At 45.1% G+C, this 23,863-nt stretch overlaps 1 protein-coding gene across 1 annotated transcript in view; it reads right to left on the reverse strand.

The window, feature by feature from the left end:
- Window positions 1–11,856: 11,856 nt before the first annotated feature.
- C25H1orf198 (chromosome 25 C1orf198 homolog) overlaps window positions 11,857–23,863 on the reverse strand; it is a 40,724-nt gene continuing 28,717 nt past the window's right edge. The window contains exons 3-4 of the mRNA XM_064276635.1: window positions 18,771–19,268; window positions 11,857–14,815 (exon numbers count right to left, since the gene is read on the reverse strand). Of these exons, the coding sequence (XP_064132705.1) occupies window positions 14,759–14,815; window positions 18,771–19,268 (555 nt within the window). The 3' untranslated portion in view covers window positions 11,857–14,758. The remainder of the gene's footprint in view (window positions 14,816–18,770; window positions 19,269–23,863) is intronic.

Genomic DNA, 23,863 nt, shown 5'->3' on the forward strand with positions numbered 1-23,863 from the left:
ACATAATTATGAGCCCAAGAGACAGAAAGGACCACATAAACCAGAGACTACGCCAGTCTGAGATCCGAAGAACTAGATGGTGCCCGGCTACAACCCATGACTGCCCCGACAGGGAACAGAAGAGAGAACCCCTGAGGGAGCAGGAGAGCAGTGGGATGCAGACCCCAAATTCTCATAAAAAGACCAGACTTAATGGTCTGACTGAGACTAGAAGGACCCCAGAGGCCATGGTCCCCAGACCTTCTGTTAGCCCAAGACAGGAATCGTTCCCAAAGCCAGCTCTTCAGACAGGGATTGGACTGGACTATGGATAGAAAATGATACTGGTGAAGAATGAGCTTCTTGGATCAAGCAGACGCATGAGACTATGTTAGTATCTTCCATCTGGAGGGGAAATGAGAGAGCAGAGGGGGTCAGAAGCTGGCCAAATGGACACAAAAATAGAGAGTGGAGGGAAGAAGTACGTTGTCTTATTAGCGGGAGAGCAATTAGGAGTATACAGCAAGGTGTATATAAATTTTTGTATGAGAGGCTGACTTGATTTGTAAACTTTCACTTAAAGCACAATAAAAATAATAATAATAAAAAAAAAAACAGGAACATTAGGCATGTAAAATTGGGTGTTAAAGTGACCAAATTAATATTTCACTCTACAATAAACAAGCATATGAAAAGGGGGCCAGTGTGATGTTCGGGAAGATGAGTTCTTTGTGGCTCTGTGCTCTAAGAAGAGAAAGGACAAAGGTTCAATATATCACAGCTCAGTGAATTTAATGTTATGTCAGAGGAAGCATGAAGATGTTTCAGAACAAATGTATCTGTCTTTTAGGAAACTACTTCATTGAGTTTGAAGGAAATAACGATCCTCATAGGCAGGTGATCAGGACTGTATGCCTCTGCAAAATGGCTGTGTACTCACTCAGAAGTCAGGTGGGCCTGGGCTTGAATCCCAGTTTGGCTACTTGCTAGCTGTGTGACCTTCAATAAGTTGCTTAACCTAGCTGAGCCTCGGTTTCGTAATCTGTAAAATGGAACTAATACCAGACTCACAGAGGGTATGGTGAGGATTCAATGGCATAAAATAAAACACCTAGTACACCAGTTGATACCTATTAGATGTTTAATAAAGGATAACTCTTATTATAATAAGATCAGTTTCCAAGTGTCCCAGACAGCTCTGGCTACCTCAACCCACACTCGATGAGATAGCTGCAGCACCCGTAGCCACAGGGGAAATGCCAGTTTAGCTCCTGAGGCGGTCCCATCTGAGACAGGACAGGTAAAAAGTACCGTAAAATTGAAGTCCTTTCATCTGTGGCGCTTTCCCAGCCTGCCTCACACAACTGATCTCTCCTTTCTGTCATTTCCTCTAACTCTACCAGTGTTAGCAGGTTGGTAATTTACAGTGACTTACAGATTAACAGTAAAAAATTTTCAACTCTAGCTCTCTTTGCCTGAACAGTGAGATGCTTGAGTACAATGATCACACCATTATTCTTCTTTGTACCCCCTGCTGGTCCCAGCACTGACAGCCGTATGTACCCCACCCACTGGCGGGTTAAATGCCTCAGAGTGTGGCTGGATACTGGTGGTCAGGGCAGCGTCTGTCCCCACCTCCTGTCCTCAGAGCTCTCTCCAGCATCCGGCTGCCTCTTCCGGCAGGGGGTTGCTATCATGATCTAGGGGCTCCTCTTTCCACTTCCAACCCAGATGGCTACCATTTCTCATCGCAGTGACGGAGAGAAAATGAAGGCAGGTAAAGTGCTTTGTAAATGGTCAAGGGTCTGCAAAGGAAAGGAAGGCTGTGTATCTATCAGTTTATTATTGCTAAATGAAAACAATAAAAATATTCATTGTACTCTACAAGGCTTTATCAGGTTGGGTAGGATTTTTTGTTTTGTTTTGTTTTCTCTTCATAATAGAAATGCATTGTGGGCTTCAAGTTAGGGGGTAGCGGATAAGAAAAGTGTATTAGTGATTTTGCCGTCCATGAAACCACCCCAAAACTTAGTGACTTAAGTCAATCACGTTTTAATTGCTCACGATCCTCTGAGTCGGCCTTTAAACGGGCCTGTAGGAGCATTTGGTTTTTGCTGGGTGGGTAGGAGCATTTAACTTACGTCTCACAAAATGTACCTACAAGTCAGACATTTTAAAAAGCACCTTTTGAAATTGTATGGCTCCTTTGTGTTCCTTGTGCTGTCAGCTGGGCTTCCTCCTGTGTTTGCAGCCAGCTGGCAAGTTGGCTGGAGGCTGGCAGGTCCCCTGAGCTCGCTCAAGTGTCTGGCAGCTGGCTGAGTCTTCCCTCCGAGGTGCCACAGTTCTCCTCCCCAAGGCCCCTCATCCTCTCGTGGGCTGGACCAAGCTTTTTTGCAGGATAATGCAAACACTTCTAGAGGGCAAGAGTGGAAACTACAAGGCTTCCTGAGGCTTAGGTGCGTAAGTTATACAACATAGCTTCCACCACATTCTTTTATCAAAGCAAGTCACAGGGTCAAAGGAAGTCCCAGATTCAAGGCGATGGAAAGTAGACTCCACCTCTTGACAGAGAGAGTAGCGTGCATGGTCAAAGGTGGGAAGAAATTGTTAGAGGCCATCTTTGCACACAATCCATCCCAGTGAATTGTGAGTTTACCAACAGTATGTTGGATTAATCTAACACTGACACTCGAGCTTGGCTTAGTGAGTACTTGTGGCTAATAAACTAGCCAAAAAAGATTTCATTTCTTATCCGACCTCAATTTTGGAGAATCAGGTCATCTCCAGTCCACACATCGTTTTCTTACCAATCAAAAATGCCACTCTCATTTGTGCTTAGCCTACCATGGCGAGGCTGATAATAGACTCCATCTCCCTAGAGTGTGCCCATTCTGTCAAGCTGCCTCCTAAATGTCTCTTAAATCCACCCACTTCCTTCCATCTCCATTGCCACCCATCTAGGCCAAGCCGCCATTCCTTGTCACCTGAACTATTGATTACAATGGTTTTCTAAGTACTCTCCTGATTTAAATATGCCTTCCTCATTTTGGTGATTTTATCAGGTAATTAAAAACATGCTGAGTGCAGGGAAATTGAGACCTTTATGCGTTGCTGGTAGGAATGCAGAATGGTACAACTGCTGTGGAAAACAGTGTGGCAGTTCCTCAAATAACTAAAAATAGAACTACCATAAGACCGAGGAATCCCGCTCCCAGGTATACACCCCGAGGACTTGAGGGCAGCGACATGAACAGACATATGTACACCAATGTTCATTGCAGCACTATGCACAATGGCATAACGGTGGAAACAATCCAAATGTCCATTGATGGACAAATGGATAAGCAAAATATGATACATACATACAATGGAATACTAAAACATGGATGAAACTTGAAAACATTATGTCGAGGGAAATAAGTCAATGATAAAAGGACAAATATTGAATGACCTCACTTATATAAAGTGACAAGAACAGGCAAATATATACAGCCCAAAGTTTATCAGTCGGGGGTGTGAGGGAAGGGGGAGAAAGGGAGCCATTGTTTGGGAAGCAGTGAGTTTTTGTTTATGGTGATCAGAAATTGGACATCAATTAAGGGCAACAATTGCACAACTGATTAATGTAATTGATATCATTAACTTGTACACCTGAAAAATATTGACTTGGTAAATACCTTGTTATATATTTTTTACAAAAAAAATGCAGCTGTTGAGGCTGCTTATGCACAACCAAACACTGCATGGGATTTGTGTTTTTTGGTTTGGAGTTTTAGGGTCATGGTTTTGACGGACATCCCAATCTCTCCTAGTTCCTTTTGTAGTGCCAGGGGTCTTAAAGGCTAGCAAGCAGCCATCCAAGGTACAATTGGTTTCTCCATTAGTTGAAGCAACAGAGGAAGAAGAAGAGTCAAGAATCGAAGAAGGAAATCAAATGGGTATCTGGTTGTCTCCATAAACAACTGCCTCCTTTACCATGAGACCAGAAGAACTGGATAGTGCCAAGCTACCATTACTGAATGTTTTGATCAAAGATTCTATAGAAGAATTCTGATTAAAAAGGGGGAAATGTGGAACAGAGTTTCAAATTCTCAATGGAATCCAGATTTAAGGGAGTCATTGCGGCTTGATGAGGCTTCAAAATATTGCCCTGTGATAATCTTTAAACTTTAAACCTTAAACTTATCCCCTGAAGTCTCCTGTGAACAAAAAAAATTGTGTAATTAGTAAAACACATCTGCTTTGAGCATTGTGCTCTTTTAAAAAATTATCTGTGTGAGATCAAGTTAACAATGGCAACTTGAAAGGTTGGATGGGAAGCCTAGGGGCAGTGAGCTTAAGAGAATGGCAGTAGAATAATGCGGAAAAGGATAGTGAGAGAAGTAGCCCAACTGATGTCACAGAATTGTACATGTAGAAATTGTTGAAATGGTATATCTTTGGCTATGTATACTCTCACCAAAAACAAATATCCTATGGTAGGCGGAATAATGGCCTCCTCTCTCCCCCAAAGATGTCCTGTCCTAATCCCTAGAACCTGTGAACATGTTGTTATATGGCAAACGGGAATGAAGGTTGCAGATGAAATTAAGGTTGAGAATGAGCTGACCTTAAAATGGGGGGCTTATCTTGGGCTATGCAGGTGTAATCACGAGCTTCCTTAAAAGTGGAAGAAGGAAGTAGATGAGGAGAGGCAGAGGGAGATGTGAAATGTGGAAGACCTGTCAGAGAAAGAGATGCAGCAGTGCAGGTTTTAAAGATGGCACCAGGCCCCAAACAATGTGGGAAGCCTCTAGAAACTGTAAATGGCAGGGAAGAATTCTCCCAAAGAGCCTCCAGAAAGGAATGCAGCCCTGCTGACAACTTGATTTTAGCCTAGTAAGAGCTGTGTTGGACTTCCAACCTACAGAACTGAAAGATCATAAATCTGTGTTGTTTTAAGACACCAAGTTTGTGATTTGTTACAGTAGCAATAGAAAATGAATACATGTTCTCAACCACCTCTTGGGCTTGGGGTGAGGACTGGGGATGGGAGCAGGTGAGGCAAGCAATGAGGCACGGTCCCTGGATGGGATACGCATGCATATTTCTTATCAACAAAAAATGGTTTTCATTGTACTAACTACTACAACATCAAAGTGTCCCACCATCACATTGGCTATGCAGAAAAGCTGTTTGAAACCAGCTCCTTCAAAATATCTGCTTTAACAAACCAGCCCATTCATCATTCAATTTAACTGAAATATAAGAAGGAAGGCTCACGATAGACCATCTCATCCATCACCAGGTCTTCAAGCAGATCCAAACCAGACCAGTTTGGTTCCTGTGTCCAAGCCCTGCCTAAACACACTGTCATTTTAACTACTAAGATTTTTATTTTAGTTTATAGGGCCCATTCAGCTGAGGTAAGCATTTCAGGAGTTGAAAAAAATTGAGTTGCCATTATTACGCTCCAGAATCAGCTTAAACTTCCTTTTTCACACTGTCTTTCCAGCTCTTGGGATATTTCTGGGGCCAGGGACTACATGAGGACAAGACCCATGAATTTCTAGGAAAGCATAACTGGAAAGTGGAGGAGGAAAATGACCTCCTACTGAGCTAAGTAAAAGGAGCCCTGGTGGCACAGTTGTTAAAGCACTTAGCTGCTAACAAAAAAGGTTGATGGTTCGAACCCACCAACCGCCCCACAGGAGAAAAATGTGGCAATCTGCTCCGGTAAAGATTTACAGCCTTGGAAACCCTCTGGGGTCGCTATGAATCGGGATTGACTGAAGAGCAGTGGGTTTGGTTTGGGTTTGGGTTTAAGCTAAGTAAATTCCAACCTGACTGGTCACTGTAGCAATACATTTGTTCAGATTCATCCATGTTGCCATGTATACATCCGACTTGTTACTTTAAATGTCTGCATAATGCTCCATGGTATGAGTCCATCACATCTTATAGCTTACATCCACCTCCTACATTAACACTGCAACGAGCAGCTCTTTACACATTCCCTCAAGTACTTGTGTGAGAATTTCCTTAGTATATGTATTCCAGAGGGGAATTGAGGGGTACAGGATATAAAGAAAAAAATATATATGTACACTTAATTTGGCAAAATGGTGGCAGATTACTTTTGACACAATAGCTGTATGGTTCTGCTGTCCCAGGGCTTCTCAACCTTGGCACTACTGACATTCTGGGCTGGATAATTTTTTATTGTGGGGGGCTGACCTGTGCACTGTAGAATGTATAGCAGCATCCCTGGCCTCTACCCACTAGATCCAGTAGCACCCCCTCCCCAATTATGACAATCAAAAACATCCCCATAGTGCCACATGTTCCCTGGGGGGCAGAGTTGCCCAGGTTGAGAATCACTGCTATACCCCATCTCTGTCAACATTTGGCATCATCCAGTTCTTGGATTTTTCTCTGATTACCAATTATTTTTAGCATCTTTTTGCGTATAGGGTCATTATGAGTCAAAACTGACTTGACAGCAAAGGGTTTTTGGTTACATATTTGATAGTTTTTTGGATTTTCTCTAATGTTAATTTTGTATTGTGGTTGTTGGCCTCTTCTTGTTGATTTCCGAGAGTGCTCTATATGTTCTTGATACTTCTTTATTGGAATTGAAATAGTAAGTAGCTTCCCGTTCTGTCAGCTAATGAACTCTATCCATAGTGTACTTCACTGATGGGTGTCCTAAATTTTCATGTTGTTGTTAGGTGCCGTCGAGTCGGCTCCGACTCATGGCGACCCTATGCACAACAGAACAAAACACTGTCCAATCCTGCGCCACCCTTACAATCATTGTTATGCTTAAGCCCATTGTTGCAGCCACTGTGTCAATCCACCTCATTGAGGGTCTTCTTCTTTTCTGCAGACCCTGTACTTTGCCAAGTATGATGTCCTTCTCCAGAGACTGACCCCTCCTGACAACATGTCCAAAGTATGTAAGATGCAGTCTCGCCATCCTTGCTTCTAAGGAGCATTCTGGTTGTACTTCTTCCAAGACAGATTTATTCATTCTTCTGGCAGTTCACGGTATATTCGATATTCTTCACCAACACCACAATTCAAAGGCATCAATTCTCCTTCGGTCTTCCTTATTCATTGTCCAGCTTTCACATATATATGATGCGATTGAAAATACCATGGCTTGGGTCAGGCGCACCTTAGTCTTCAAGGTGACATCCTTGCTCTTCATCACTTTAAAGAGGTCCTTTGCAGCAGATTTACCCAATGCAATGCATCTTTTGATTTGACTGCTGCTTCCATGGCTGTTGATTGTGGATCCAAGTAAAATGAAATCCTTGACAACTTCAATCTATTCTCAGATTTTCATGTAATCAAACTTATTAATATTTTGCTTTATGGTTTGTGTTTTTGAAGTTTTATTAAAGAAGCCCTTCCTTTCCCTAAGTCGCAAGATATATTCCTCTATTAATTTTACACTTTTATAATTGGTCTTTAATCCATAGAACCCACCTTCTATGCGATGTTGGGTAGGAATCCATATGTCATATAGGGAGAATCCATCCACTAAAGAATGTTTCATTTTCCCCACCAGTTTGTGGTGTCACACTGATTGTAACTTAAGTTCCCATATCGGCCTGGGTTTGTCTCTAAGCTCTCCATTCCATTTCATTGATCTAATTGTCTGTCATTGTACCAATATCCACACATTGTAACTCTGTGGCCTTGTAACATGTCTTCATAGCTGGTAGAGTAAGCCCCGTCCCCTTTAGTAAACTATCTTAATAAACTATTAAACTATTTAGTAAACACCAGGGTTCTTTAGTAAACTATTTAAATTCCTCCATTTACAATTGGAAATAAATTTATCAAATTTCTCAAAATATCCCACTGGAATTTTTTACTGAGGTTGCACTAACTTTATTAGATGATTTTGAAAGGTTTAACATTTTTATAATATGAAATTGTCCCACCTAGGAACTATTCAGATCTCCTTCTGAACAATAGGTTTTCTAAGTCTTCTATGATTTTCAGTTCTCTTTAAAGAAGTCTTTGTCAAAGCTGAGTCCTGCATACTTTATATTTTTGTTTGCCATTATGAGTGTTATCTTTTTATTTAAGTGTCTAGCTTGTATTGCAGCTCTTGATTTTTGTTAAGTTGATCTTATATCCTGCATTGCTCTCTTGTTTTCTGCCTGAGTTTGGGTGAAATTCAGAATCACTCTGGTTTCCTCATAAAGTGCCCCCCTCTTGGTATGAAAGCACCTAGAAAGCTGATAAATTCATCCCAAGAGTCATATAACACAGAATCAGACCAAAGAAACTGTTGGGAACCCCATGAATACCCTTGCCCTACAACAGAGAATGTTTTTGTCCCCTAGATTCAGCATCTTCCTTCCCTGGCTGTAACATGCTGAATAAATCTAGATGTATTTTAATGGCTCCCTCTTATATAGAAACACTCCCTTGTACTGCATAATAAGCTACCTTAAAGGTTGCCAAACTTAAGGGCTTGGGAGCTATTTTACCTCCTCCCATAATTTGTAGCTAAAATAACCCAACTGTTGACAGCCCACAAACCTTATCACAAATAGTCCATATCAATACATAAACCAAAAAATCAATACATAAGAGATTAAAATAACCTCCTTGCCCAGAAATCTCTGCTCCTAGAGGCACAACTTAGAAGTCTGTTAACTGGAAGCACCAATTTTCTGAGCAATATTAGTTTTTCTTTTTTTTTTTTAAATAATTTTTATTGTGCTTTAAGTGAAAGTTTACAAATCAAGTCAGTTTCTCACACCAAAACCCATATACACCTTGCTACACACTCCCAATTACTCTCCCCCTAATGAGAGAGCCTGCTTTCTCCCTCCGCTCTCTCCTTTCATGTCTTTTTCGCCAGGTTCTAACCTCCTCCACCCTCGCATCTCCCCTCCAGGCAGGAGATGCCAACATAGTCTCAAGTGTTCACCTGATTCAAGAAGCTCACTCCTCAGCAGCATCCCTCTCCAACCTATTGTCCAGTCCAATCCATGTCTGAAGAGTTGGCTTTGGGAATGGTTCCTGTCCTGGGGCAACAGAAGGTCTGGGGGCCATGACCACTGGGGTCCTTCCAGTCTCAGTCAGACCATTAAGTCTGGTCTTATGAGGATTTGGGGTCTGCATCCCACTGCTCCCCTGCTCCCTCAGGGGTTCTCTGTTGTGTTCCCTGTAAGGGCAGTCATCGGTTGTAGCCGGGCACCATCTAGCTCTTCTGGTCGCAGGATGATGTAGTCGCTGGTCCATGTGGCCCTTTCTGTCTCTTGGGCTCGTAATCGCCTTGTGTCCTTGGTGTTCTTCATTCTCCTTTGATCCAGGTGGGTTGAGACCAATTGATGCATCTTAGATGGCTGCTTGCTAGCATTTAAGACCCCAGACGCCACTCTTCAAAGTGGGATGCAGAATGTTTTGTTAATAGGTTTTATTATGCCAATTGACTTAGAAATCCCCTGAAATCATGGTCCCCAGACCCCTGCCCCTGCTACGCTGGCCTTCGAAGCGTTCAGTTTATTCAGGAAACTTCTTTGCTTTTGGTTTAGTCCAATTGTGCTGACCTCCCCTGTATTGTGTGCAGTCTTTCCCTTCACCTAAAGAGTACTTATCTACTATCTAATTAGTGAATACCCCTCTCCCACCCTCCCTCCCTCCCTCCCCCCTCTCGTAACCACAAAAGAATTTTTCTTCTCAGTTGAAACTATTTCTCAAGTTCTTACAATAGTGGTCTTATACAATATTTGTCCTTTTGCAATTAACTAATTTCACTCCTCATAAAGCCTTCCAGGTTCCTCCATGTTATGAAATGTTTCACAGATTCCTCACTGTTCTTTATCGATGAGTAGTATTCCATTGTGCGAATATACCATAATTTATTTATCCATTCATCCGTTGATGGGCACTTTGGTTGCTTCCATCTTTTCGCTATTGTAAACAGTGCTGCAATAAACATGGGTGTGCATATATCTGTTCGTGTAAAGGCTCTTATTTCTCTAGGATATATTCCAAGGAGTGGGATTGCTGGATCATATGGTAGTTCTGTTTCTAACTTTTTAAGGAAGCGCCAAATTGATTTCCAAAGTGGTTGTACCATTTGACATTCCCACCAGCAGTGTAGAAGTGTTCCAATCTCTCCAGAGCCTCTACAACATTTATTCTTTTGTGTTTTTTGGATTAATGCCAGCCACGTTGGAGTGAGATGAAATCTCATTGTAGTTTTAATCTGCATTTCTCTAATGGCTAATGATCGTGAACATTTCCTTATGTATCTGTTAGCTACCTGAATGGCTTCTTTAGCGAAGTGTCTATCATATCTTTTGCCCAATTTTTTATTTGGTTATTTGTCTTTTTTCAGTTGAGTTTTTGCAGTATCATGTAGATTTTAGAGATCAGGTGCTGATCAGAAATGTCATAGCTAAAAACTTTTTCCCAGTCTGTAGGTTGTCTTTTTACTCTTTTGGTGAAGTCTTTGGATGAGCACAAGTGTTTGATTTTTAGGAGCTCCCAGTTATCTAGTTTTTCTTCTATGTTCTTTATAATGTTTTCTATACTGTTTATGCCATGTATTAGGGCTCCTAATGTTGTCCCTATTTTTTCTTCCATGATCTTTATCATTTTAGATTTTATATTTAGGTCTTTGATCCATTTTGAGTTAGTTTTTGTGCACGGAGTGAGGTATGAGTCTTGTTTCATTTTTTTGCAGATGGATATCCAGTTATGCCAGTACCATTTGTTAAAAAGACTGTCTTTCCCCATTTAACTGTTTTGGGGTCTTTGTCAAATATCAACTGCTCATATGTGGATGGATTTATGTCTGGATTCTCAATTCTGTTCCATTGGTCCATGTATCTGTTGTTGTACCAGTACCAGGCTGTTTTGACTACTGTGGCGGTATAATAGGTTCTAAAATCAGGTAAAGTAAGGCCTCCCACTTTGTTCTTCTTTTTCAGTAATGCCTTATTTATCCGGGGCCTCTTTCCCTTCCATATGAAATTGGTGATTTGTTTCTCCATCTCATTAAAGAATGTCCTTGGGATCTGGATCAGAATTGCATTAAATGTATAGATCGCTTTTGGTAGAATAGACATTTTTATAATGTTAAGTCTTCCTATCCGGGAGCAAGGTATGTTCTTCCACTTATGTAAGTCAGTTTTGGTTTCTCGTAGAAGTGTACTGTAGTTTTCTTTGTATAAGTCTTTTACATCTCTAGTAGGATGTATTCCTAAGTATTTTATCTTCTTGGGGGCTACTGTAAATGGCATTGATTTGGTGATTTCCTCTTCGATGTTCTTTTTGTTGGTGTAGAGGAATCCAACTGGTTTTTGTATGTTTATCTTGTATCCCAATACTCTGCTGAACTCTTCTATTAGTTTCAGTAGATTTGGATATTAGTTTTTAAAACTTATTTGATATGGAAAACTGACATCTGAAAATAGTCCTTAATCTATAGTTTGTAATTTAGTCCCTGCACCATAATGAATGAAGGAGGACTGACTGGCTGGCTTAATTTTGTGTTTCTCCTGCTAAAACGCAGCTTCAACCAGGTCAACCAGATGCAACGTAAAAGTTTTCAGGGAGATAGCATTTGCTCTGCTGAGTCTTTGGGAAGACTCACCAAAGCTTCATTTCACTGGAAAGCCCTCCGAACAGGGCTCCCCTTTTGTCTACAAGCCCTCCAGGACAGAGCCCCCCTTCCGTCTACAAGGCCTCCCGGACACAGCCTTCCCCACTCCTCACCAGGGACCTCGTGCATCAAAATGGTGCAAATTGGGCTTTCTGAAGAGGTATCAAGCTAGTTTTAACTAGTATTAATCCTTTTTTCCTCTCATGTTCCTATCAAGCTTCCTGATTCCAGCAGAAACCTGAAATACACACACCCAGCATATTTTAAATGGCTTTATTAAAGGTTATTAATATAAAATATGACCAAGTTACAAGTTGTCAGTAAGAATTTATAGTTTTTGAAAACATGTATCAAAGAAAGGGCAGCATATTCAACCTCAGTGGCAGCTGCTCTGACATCCAGGGGGACAGAGGTGGGCAGGGTGACCATAGCACCGCCCAATGGGGGCCGCCTCCGAGACCCAAAGGTAGGGGACCAATCCCCGGGCTGAGAGAGCAGAGACTGGTTTCTCATTTCCTTGGGGAGGTTTTGTAATATGCAGTCATCCAAAGCAGGGCTCTGAATCTCAGGTGCAAAGAATGGGGTGGGGGTGGGGCGGGATCCGAAACTACATACAGGCTTTAGCTGAAAAGTGTGTATTCTTTTTCCCAACAAATATAAACTCTTGATGCATGGAAAAGAAAGGGACAAATGTAGAAGCTTAACTTTCCTCTACTTGGGCACACTGAACATAGATCCCCAAGAGAAAGGGGAAAGAAACTACTTTTGCTTAGACTTTGCCCAGGGTTTGGAGGAGGATCTCACAGGTCAGGAGGAATGGACAGTCCTGGGAGCAAGTCGCCCCAGTCCTTCATCCCCCTGGGATGCCATTACTTTCATTACTTCTGAAACTGGAGCAAAGCAACACAAGGCTTAGGATGCTGTCCGTGATTCCCCAGTTGCTAATTTTTACATTCAATCCTGGGAGGCTATACTATTAAAAAAAACTTTTAAAAAATATTATGAAAGATAACTAAACACTGGTGGACACTGCCCCTAGGTGCTACTAAACATGGCAGAAGCTTTCAACAATGCCCACACCCCCTAAGCTCCCAGAAGAACTTTAAGGGAATACTGGGCTTTATGAGAAAGTTGGAAAGAAATTAAATTTGTCTCCCAAGAGAACACACAGATCATCTTGGACCAACTGTCCAAGGACATAAACCTGTCTTTCCTGCTACAAAAACACCAAGGAACATAAGCTCACATCTACATATCTTAAAAAAAAAAAAAAAGGAAGCCCCAAATTCTAGGCTGGACTGTGTAGTGTAGCACCTCGTTGGCCACGAGGCTGAGATTGGAGGGCAGGGCAGGCTGCGAGCCCATCCCTGAGGCTGCAACCCAAGAGGGGAGCAAGCATCCTGCTTGTGCAGTTCCAGCTGGGATCCGAAGCCCCTTTCCCCTCATTGCAACTCGGGAAACTTCCCCTCCCTCCCCCTTGTATATATCAACTATGCTCAAACAGTACAGAAAGAACCTGTATTTGCCAAGTTATAGTCAGTCGCTGAAGGAGAAATGTAAAACCCAAGACCCCAGGGGGCCAAGTGAGGTTAAGGGACATAAAGCAATTGGCAGGAGCCAACCCAAAAGTTGGCTGAGCCACAGCTTTGGCAGAAACTTTCCTTGAAAAAAATAAAGTTGCCATGTGCTTTACCCTGGAGCCAGATAAAATATTCTGGAAATCATTGTAGAAGGTCCTATAACACAGAAAAACATTTAAAAAAAAAAAAACAAAACCCACCATGGTATTGAAACCAAATGCTTACTGGCAAGGGTTCAAAGGAATTAAGGCTTCAGGTGAGAACGCAGTGAGAGGAGACGTGTTAAGTCATGCTGTACTGGGGACAATGGCTCTGCCCAGCGCCTCCTGCACGCCATGTAGCTCAGGTGCACTGGTCGGGGACACCATGTGGGCAGCTTCCTGAGGGAAGGTCATACTCTCCACCTACTCGGAACATGGTCCATCTGCTCCACTAGGAAGCCCTGGAGTCTCCAGCCACAGTCAGAGGTCACCGGAGCAGCAAGGAACACAGTGCAGGGCAAAGTCCAGGTCCAAGGGACACCCTCACTTTGACACCACCGAGGTCTCCAGGGGCACGCCACCAGGGATGCAGACACTTGCTTTTGCACTTCCAGTAGTGGTCAGGGTGGAAGAGGATCCATCACAGGCTGACCAGTCCTTGGGGTGAAGGACATTGCCTCCACCTGCCAGTCTCACACTGAAAGGTTCAAACCCAACTCATCAGAAGCCAGCTCTTTCCTCCAGCAATGCCTGCCATTGGCCCTTTCTCCTGTCGACGCCCAGTACGGAAATAACCAACAGGTCACAGAAGTAACAAAGAATTTCCTAAAGGACATTGGTATAAAACAAGAAAAGTGGTAGCCCCATGGCTGCTAAATCTAGATACAAAATAATGAAGTGTTAATACAAAACTTTTAAACATGCAACTTTTTTAAAACAATGATCAACAGTTTCAATATGTATTAGGGCAGATTAAGGATGAGCTTTACCAGGTGCCAACCATCTAAATCTGAGAAATGCCATAAGGGTGGCGTGTGGCACAGAATATGAAAAGTGTGGCTTCAGAAAGAGAACCTCTGGACAGGCAGAGCATCACTGAGAACTTCATTGGAGGCAAATCATTCTATGGTTAACAGCCAGGATATTGATGTCATGATGCTGAGGACATCACCGTCAATTACCCCATCAAAGTCAACCCCATCCGTCAAAGGGGGGATAAAAGAGAAGGAGACGGAGACCATGTTTATGATTTCTGTGACATGGCTAAGAAAACTCTTTCTTTGAGGAGGGGAAAAACCGGGTGGAGCCGGGAACAGGAATTTTATTTACAATATTGACTGAGTGCCAAATAGTCTTTAAAAATTCCAAATGTAAAAGTGCTGTTATCAAATCATGGAAAATGGCATATATATCTGGTCTTACCAAAAAAGGAAAAGACCATATTTAACAATTCCCCAATGATTAAGAAAAGAGTGTACAGAAATCAGGGAAATACACAAGAAAAATGTTGCCTTTTCATCCTCTACCACCACACCACTTTGGAAAACATTTGGGAGTTCTTGGTTTTATTTATTCATTTTTTTCTCTTCTAGCTCATTTTACCAATTGTCCAGAAAATCAAATCCCGTCTTCAAGACGACACTGCTGGAGCTGACCTGCAGAAGGGACAGAAACACAGAGTAAGGAGAGAGCTTTTTCCCATTACACATAATCTAAAAACAGCAATTCATTTAAAGTGACCCAAATGAAGCAGCCTGCTTCCTCCTCAGAGGCTCCCTGGCCTGAATGGACCTCAGTGCTTGGAACCAGAAAATTAAATAAACTCATGCTGCCAGCATCCAACACCTTTCCCTCCCTCCCCAGGCAAGTCTGCAAGCAGCCTGCAGACCTACCTACTGAGCAAAGGACAGAAAGGCAGTTTTCCTATTTGTGAATGACAGACACATGTTTAAATGTATTCGCCGTGAAATAAGTGAACAAATCATAAGGTATTCTTTCTAATATAAAGCAAACGCGTGCACACACAGAACATAACAAAAAAGAACTTGCAAAGTTGAATGAAAGGATTTAAAGCTTATTTCTTTCAGATTATATTAAAAGGATCTGAGGTGACTTTCCCTAAACCAGGAACATTCTTAGGGTCCAGGATAACCCATTTAAATGAAATATGGCTTGATTTATAGGGGCCCTTGAGGAACACGGGCTTTCACAAGCTGCGGCTGGGTTTATAGACATTCCAACAGGCTTCTGCTCAAGAGCCTGGTTAAGGTTTAAGATGCCCTGATCTTTTCGTCTAACACAAGCAGGTCTTCGTCTGGTAGGCTGCTGTCCTCTCGAGCAAGGGAACCTTGGCACTACGTCCTCCACAAGGCTGGTAAAGAAAAAACACTCACGTGGAAGCAATGGCCTGGAACGGACTAAGCAACTTACCCCTGAAGCTTGGCTCAAGTTTTGCTGCACCTAAGGCTGATACACAGCGTGCTGAAACATGAAAAATCAACGGTGTCTAATCGAGGTTTTCCTCTTCTGATCTCCCGTTTCTTAAACGCTATGGCATTTCACTCTGCACTTTGCTCTTGGCAATCTGTTCTTTAAGGAATGGTCTGTGCTCTCGCCTGCTCTCTACCCCAACCCCCATACTTTCCTGCTCCTCCTTATGGTTTATATAAATGCTTCCTTCAGAGGCAGACTCAACTCTAGAGTGTTAAAGAGGACTCAAGTAGACACAAAAGACTATGTGGGCAGCTCCTGTCTGGAGATGAGATGAGAAGGCAGAGGGGGACAGGAGCTGGTTGAATGGACACGGAATTCAGGGTGTAGAGGAGTGTGCTATCTCATTAGGGGGAGAGCAGCCAGGGGTACATAGCAAGGTGTGTATAAGGTTTTGTATGACAGACTCACTTTTTAAAAAAGAAAGAAAGAGGGAAGAGGAGCATGGAGCATGTTTGTCAGGAGGACCTGAGAGACAAAAAGCTCAGAGCAGTAAAAGGTACCAAAAAGGAGGTATGAGAGGGGTAAGGACCAGAGAGGCTGGGAAGTATGGCATCAAAGCACTGCCTCAGATGGTGGAGATGACGGAAGTCAAAGGGACAGACACGGAAACAGAGCCATACCCGGGACAGACTGCACGTGTGGAAACAGCTACAAGCAGTAGAGCAACACCAAGGATGCCAGCAGCCACCAGACACTGGGCAGGAGGTGGGGACAGGGGCCTTCTCAGAGTCCTTAGGGGAATGGACACCGCTGATACCCTGAATTCAGATTTCCAGCCTGCAGAACTGTGAGGTAATAAATGTCTGTTCTTTACAGCCACCCACTTGTGGCATTTTGTTATGGCAGCACTAGGCAACTAAGACATCCCATAATCATGCAGGCCAGTTCCTTGCAATAAATCTCCTACTACCTCCCACGGTTCTTCGTCAACAGGACACAACACTCATCCTCAGGGGCCTTCCTCACCACCTGCTGGTGGCCGACTGTCACCCCCACTGACATCACCCACAGGCACCTCTGCTGTAGAAAGTACCCACAGCCTGCCCATACCAAGGTCCCACCCCACTTCGAAGAGCTGCTCGGTGTCTCCTCACTCATGTTTGGCCTGCCGACTTCATGGCATCCCACCAGCTACTTCCCAATTCTGCATTTTGGCCTCATTGTTATTCTAGGTGGCAGCTGGGTTATAACCCCACACTTGGTCCTCAGTTCTCTCATCTGTGAAATGGAGACTACAGCTTACCTCTCTGATTCTTGGTTTAAGTTAATGTACATACAAGCCCTATCCCAAAGTAATGTGAGCAACATTATTTTTTCCACCAAGATTGTGGTGAGGCCAGAGATGAGTTTTAAGCAGCTAGCAGCTGCTCAGAGCTGACCTCACGTACACCCTTACTCCTGGTCCCAAGTCCCCGGCAGCACCCTGGGAAAGGCAGCAGTGACAGGAGTGGGCCCTGGTGCAGGCTCTGCTGGTGAACAGACCCTCAGAAAAACTCTTCAGGGGTCAGCAGGAGAGCAGCAAGGGAGAGCTACTGGCTCCACTGGGGCCACATGGCTGGGCCCTCAGCCCCTTCATGGCCAGCACCTTTGGGCAGTGCTCACAGGGAGGCTAGGGCGCACAGGAGACCAGGAAGCAGGGAGGCCAGAGAGCACGGGAAGCCAGGGTGCACGGGAGGTCAGGGTGCATGGGAGTCCAGGGTGCACAAGAGGCCAGGGAGCACGGGAGGCCAGGGCACATGGGAGGGCCGCAGCCTCCAGACCCCTTGTGTCTTCCCTCTGGCCATCCTCACCTGTAAGCAGGTTTGCTTCTTCTCATATCCTCCCTTCCTCCTTCCCTCAGGGGATCAGCAAGCACCCTGACTCCTCCAGAACAGCTCTGAGTGACCAGAAAGCACCAGTGTATGGACAGCACCAGCCGTTTCTCCCAAAAGCGGCGCAGTATGTGAGGGGGAGCAGAGCTGTGCCAGAAGCTGCTGCCAGACAGCCATTGCCCGGTGTGGAGCCTGCCTACGGCTTCCTCCAGATGTAGGAACAGTCTGTGCTCTTCTCCCAGAAATGGTGCTCACACACACCATGTCCACAAGTATTGTTCTGTTTATTATACAACACTGACTCGAACCAAGGGCTCCCTCTAAAACATAATGACTAGTTTTTTTTTTTTTTGGTTTTGTACATCTGTCCAACAGTAGTTCCATTTAAATCAAAGGTTTTTTCTTCTTCTTGCTTTAAAAGGTGCCCTGGTGGCAAAGTGGTTAAAGCAATCGACTGCTAACCTAAAGGTAGGTGATTCAAAACCATCAGCAGCTCCTAAGGGAAAAGATGTGGCAATCTGCTTCCTTGGAAACCCTATAGGGTCACTATGAGTCATTTTTGGTTTTGTTTAAGATATGTAAACCAACCAGTAAAGAACAAGGGACACTATTCCCACAAAAAAATGGGGAGAAAAAACTCTAAAAGAAGCCACTTACACTGTTTCCCCTTGCACAGTCCCTTCCTTCCTTCCTCACCCCACCTCGCCCAGCGACCTCCCAGACGCCCCCCCTCAGACCCTCTCAGATCTTTCCTTTGCTTCCTCTACATCCAGTGAGAGGAACTGCTGTCTCACGGTCCCTCTCAGGACCCCTGCCCCTGCCCTGGTGGGGAACGAGCAGCCCCACCTGCTTCCTCTGTATCACCTCTGGACCTAGCAGGACCCCTGCCTCTGCCCTGGTGGGGAACAAGCAGCCCCACCTACTTCCTCTGTATCACCTCAGGACACCGCTGACCCGTCCACACCCAAAGCCACAGCCAGCCTTGAAGGCCCTCCAGTTCAGCAGGTGTCCAACTACCTACCAACCTGACAGCTTTCTCTTCTCAAGTTCCCTGTTCACACCCCCTCCTGGGACCTTGCAGTCAAATAAGTCAAGACAAGCTCCTGTAACTCACTGCACTGCACATTTAGCAGTGGCAGTGCTGATGAGTAGTCCAGCTCTCTCCTGACCCTACAAACACTCTTAGGGGGAGGTGGGGCAAGAGGAGGAAAGGGGAGGAAGACAGCCGGTGAGAGCCCTCTGTCACTCTAGGAGCCACCGACCTGGAGCAGCATCGCACAGGAGCAGCATCGCAGCAGCCACCCACCTGTGTAGGCGTGGGCTCCGAGAACAGAGCATCGTCCTCGTCCTGCTGGATGGTGTCAGGGGCAGGCAGCTTCCTCTCAGGCTCGGTGGGGCCAGCCTCCCTAGGTGGGCTGGCGGATGCTTGCATGAGCAGAGGTCTCTCGTGCTCAGCCCCCAGGCTAGAGAGGTCGCATGGCTCCTGCCGTGGGCCGCTGGGCCACTCAGCCTGGGTCTCCCTGTCCTTCAGGGCAGGCTCCTGCCGATGGCAGGCAGGCACAACCTTCTCCCCCTTCTCCATAGACTTGATCTGGCTGGGGGTCAGAGACTGGAACTCTGCCTCAGGCCCATCACCCCGGGACCGCTCAGCATTGATCTTCCAGAAGGTGGCTTCCTCCTCCTTCCGCAAGGCCCCCAGGACTTCTGGGACAGGTTGCTTGTTGCCCTGGGAGGACTTGAGGGCCTGAGTGGCATTGCCCAGGTCTTGGACTGACAAAGAGGAGATGCTGAACTCCATCTGACTCTGGCAGAGGGGGAGCAGGGGAGAGAAGAGACAAGAGAGCAATCCTTACAATCAGTCAGTGGTAAGAGCCCTGATGCTCACACACTTCCTCCCCAGCACGCGCACCAGCAACGACACTACTTAGATCATCTCGGTTATTGTTCTCCGTTTGCTGGAAATGACTCTCTGTCCCGGTGGTAAGTTTCACAACTGCCACCATACCTGAAGCACACTAAAGCTGGGGTATCCAGGCCCTTCCAGCCCCAGGTCCCACGAGCCATACCAACAGTGAAGGGTCTCTGCTTGGCAGGCAGAGTGTGCTCACCTGTCTGCTCATGGTGACCCCAGCGCCTTCCTAAGAGAGCTGAGGAGGAAGGGAAGGATGCCTGCCTCTTTCACCCAGTACAGTAGCCAAGCTGGTCCGCACCTCAACATGACCGCACTGAAAACCAGTTGCCAACCAATCTACTCCAACTCATGGCGACTCCATGCGTGTCAGAGTAGAATCAGAGATGGATTACCCAATAAGCAAGGTATGCACAGGCTTGTGTTTATTTACTAATCTGTAGTGCACAATTCCACATGGGTTTCTGATTCCATGCATATTTTATGAGGGTAGAGTTGTTCTTTTGTGCATATTATCTGGGGCACTGCTTTGTCACTTCATCATAAGTATCATCCATATTGCTGCATAATCTTCATAACCATTATTTTTTCTTTTTTATTGTGCTTTAGGTGAAGGTTTATAGAGCAAATTAGTTCCTCATTAAACAATTAATACACATATTGTTTCATGACATTGGCTGCCAACCCCACGACATGTCAACACCCTCCCTTCTCAACCTCGGGTTCCCCATTTCCATTCATCCAGCTTTCCTATCCCCTCCTGCCTTCTTGTCCTTGCCCCTGGGCTGGTGTGCCTATTTAGTCGCATATATATGGTTGAACTACATGTGTTATTGTTTGTTTTACAGGCCTATCTAATCTTGGGCTGAAAGGTGAACTTCAGGAGTGATTTCAGTACTGAGTTAAAACGGTGTCCAGGGGCCATATTCTCGGGGTTTCCCCCGTTTCTGTCAGATCAGTAAGTCTGGTCTTTTTTGTGTGTGTGTTAGAATTTTGTTCTACATTTATGTCCAGCTCTGTTTGGAACACTCTATGGTGACCCTGTCAGAGTAGCTGGTGGTGGTAGCCCAGCACCATCTAGTTGTGCTGGATTCAGTCTAGGGGAGGCTGTGGTAGATGTGGTCCATCAGTCCTTTGGTCTAATCTTTCCTTTGTGCCTATGGTTTTCTTCATTCTCCCTTGCTCCAGATGGGGTAGGACCAGTAGACTTAGATGGCCACTCACAAGCTTTTAAGGCCCCAGATGCTACTGATCAAAGTATGATGTAGAACATTTTCTTTATCAACTATGTTATGCCAGTTGAGCTAGATGTCCCCTGTCTAACCATTGCTTTTAATGGATGCAAAATATTTCATTGAGCAGCTGTCTCACTATCTACTTGAACATCTTTTTATTATTGGACAATTTAGTGCTTCTGATCTTTGTTGTTATAATTCAAGTTATGACAAACGTCTCCTCTATTTTGGGTTAATTTTTTCAGTAAGATTTCCAGAAGTGATATTATAAACCAAAATAGAAAAGATTTAAACCTTTCTGTTTAAACCCTTCCTGGGCGCAGATTAGGTCAGCAGTTCGAGTCCACCAGCCGCTCCTTGGGAACCCTATGCGGCAGTTAGTTTTACTCTGTCCTATAGGGTCACTATGAGTCGGAACTAACTTGATGGCAATGGGCTTTGTTTTTTTTGTTTGTTTGTTTGGGAGCAGATTTGCTTTCTAGGGGCTGCCGTGATTCTAATGCCATCAGCTGTCTATCAGAGCAGCATTTTTTGTCACTGAATCCACGTTAGCACTAGGCATAACAATCTAAAAGTATGCAAACTCAGTATCCAAAACATGGCTCTTTCTTACTTTAATAAGTGGTCAAGTCTTTACAAACAATGGCACTCCTCCAGGATTCTCACCGATGGGCCAAAACATTTGTGAGGGCAAGCACGAAAAATATTGCTTTTCCTGTAAAAACTGTCGGCCCCGGAAGAGCTGCCACATTCTAGCAGTCTCAAACCTAAGGCCCATCATTTCTGTGATGGCTAGAGGGCTCCCTCCATGTCTCAGAGGCAAGATGGTGAGGCCACAAAGGACTCCAAGTTTAAATCACAGCCCAGGCTGCCTGGAAATTCAATGTTACAAGAAAGAAAACCCAAGGAAAGATATCTGGCTTTGCCAGTTGCTGTGGTTACAAACAGACGTGGGTTCCCGTGTGCAGGTTCTGCACCAGACCCTTACTATCTGCATTCTACAGATGAGGACAGAGGTCTGGCTGATGAAGTGGCAGACCCTGGGTCACTCGTCCATCAGGACATCTGGAGTCGGGATTTCCATTCGATGGCCTGACTCAAAGCCTGACAACTGCACTCATGGCCCTGAGGTTGGGTCTGAAGCCATGCTGGGCATCACTGGTATATAAGAGCCAGGTGCCACCAGATGTAATGTCAATCTAAACAGCTGATGGCCTTTGCACATAGTAGAGTTTTGATAAGTATCTCAATAATCTAATGTGATTTTTAAAGGACTGTGTCTGAGTGAACCTGTCTGAATACTCTCCAAATTCTACAAAGGAATACAGAGACTGTGGGCAGGGAGACTGTGGTTTCTTTAAATATACAAATTGTTAAAAATAGCTCAGAGGTGGGGCCCCAAGATTCTGAGAACAGATTTGACTTTGATTTGGAAATTGTAGTATCAGGGAAGCACTCAGCACTGAGCACTTCATCCAACCCCAGGCTTTTTTAAGATCAGCAATTTCTCTTCGCTTAGAAGCTTCTGGAAGGAGGGGCTGAACATTTTGTCTATGTAGAGGGCAGCAATGGGCCGAGTGGCAATGCTGGGGACAGAAGGCAGTCACAGTGGCTCCAAGAGTGATTCGGGGCCACTGCTGAACTCGGCAGCACTTAGCTGGACATGGCATCCTCAAACAGAATGACAGATGGCTCCCGTCTCCTCCTGGTAACAGATATCTGGTTAGAAGAGGGTCATGCTGAGAGAAGCAGCTACCTGCTGCTGTGGCTCCAGCGTGGATATGAGGAAAACAGGAATGCAAGAAGAAAAAGTGCTAGCGTATTTGCTTCTAGGGCTTTCCTACCATGTACATATTGTTTTTAATTTTGCAAATAAAATAAAGCTACAGTCTCCTTTTACGAACAGTTCTCTTTGATCACCATGTCCTGTGCCCACCTCCCCTCACCCGGAAGGAAAAGGGTTTGTTTGTTATCTAGTATTCCTAAAAACTTGTTGGGAAGGGAGGAGTGGGATGGTGGGAGAAGAGGTAGAAATGCTCTTTTGTTCTGCCTAGATATGATTTTACTCAGCTCCAAGGACCCCAGGAACTCTAACAAAAATGGACTCTAACAGGGCCAGGTGAGGCGTCGGGGAGAACACACTGCACCCCAGGGCTGCAGTCTACCAGAGAACTCCTTCAGCCCTATGGGGCTGTCTACAATGGCACAGACCACAGGGAGCCGTTGGAAGCACAAGGACAGAATGAAAGTGACTTCATGCCCACTTCATGTTCCTTTTGCCTTTTCCAAATACACCTTATTGCTTTTTTGCTTCTGCGACACTACACTACCCCTGGGATTTCCTCCCTACTGACCGCTCCTCCTTCCCTACCAGCCGGGGGCAGCCCCAGGGTTCTCTTCACTGTACCTAAAGGATATCAGTTATCATCCAATGTTTGGGAGCCACAGATTCACCCCCAACTAGGAGCTCCTTGCTGAGCCCCAGACCTATAGATAACCCTGCCAGGATGTTTAAAAGGTACCTCAGCTCACCAGTCCAAAACTAAAGTCACATTCTTCCCCTCAAACCTACTCTTCCTCAGTAAATGGCAAAGCTGTCCACCAACTGCCAACCCCCAAACCCAGGGGTCATCCTTGACTCTTCCCCCTGCCCCGTTAATCAGCAAACCTTCGCAATTCTTCCTCGTCAATACATTCTGTTTGGCCCATTTCTCTTCTTCCTCACTCTGGTCACCCTAGCTCATGTGTCACCTACAGCTGCCTCCCAGCTGGCCTCTCTGCCTCCATCTTGCTTCCCTCTAGGCCGTTCTCCAGACAGCAGCTAGAGAGTGACCTTTTACCACACCAATCTGACATGTCATGTCCCAGCCTGGAATAGCCCCAAGAGGTGGGGTCTGTCCCCCGCCCCTTCAACCTGTGCTGGTCTGTGGCACTCTTTGACCAATAACAGAACAAGGCAGACATGATTCTGGGCCATTTGGCCTGGCCTTGAAGAGGCCAAATTGCTTCTGCTCTCCCATTTGGAAGCCAGCCAGGTCAGGGAACTGCCACCCCCTACCTGGAACATTGTGCCATGAGGCCCTCAGCCCAGCCCAGCCTGCTCCCAGTCCTCAGCCAAGGTGCCTGGCCTCCTACTCACTGTTGACAACTGCACTGGTCACCCCCGCCCCAGCCCACTGACCTGGACAGCTCTTCTTCTGTCAGCACCCACAGCCCTGCATCTCCACACAGCGGCAGACCAGGTGTGCAGAAATG

Source organism: Loxodonta africana, chromosome 25, assembly GCF_030014295.1.
Source record: "Loxodonta africana isolate mLoxAfr1 chromosome 25, mLoxAfr1.hap2, whole genome shotgun sequence".
NCBI lineage: Eukaryota > Metazoa > Chordata > Mammalia > Proboscidea > Elephantidae > Loxodonta > Loxodonta africana.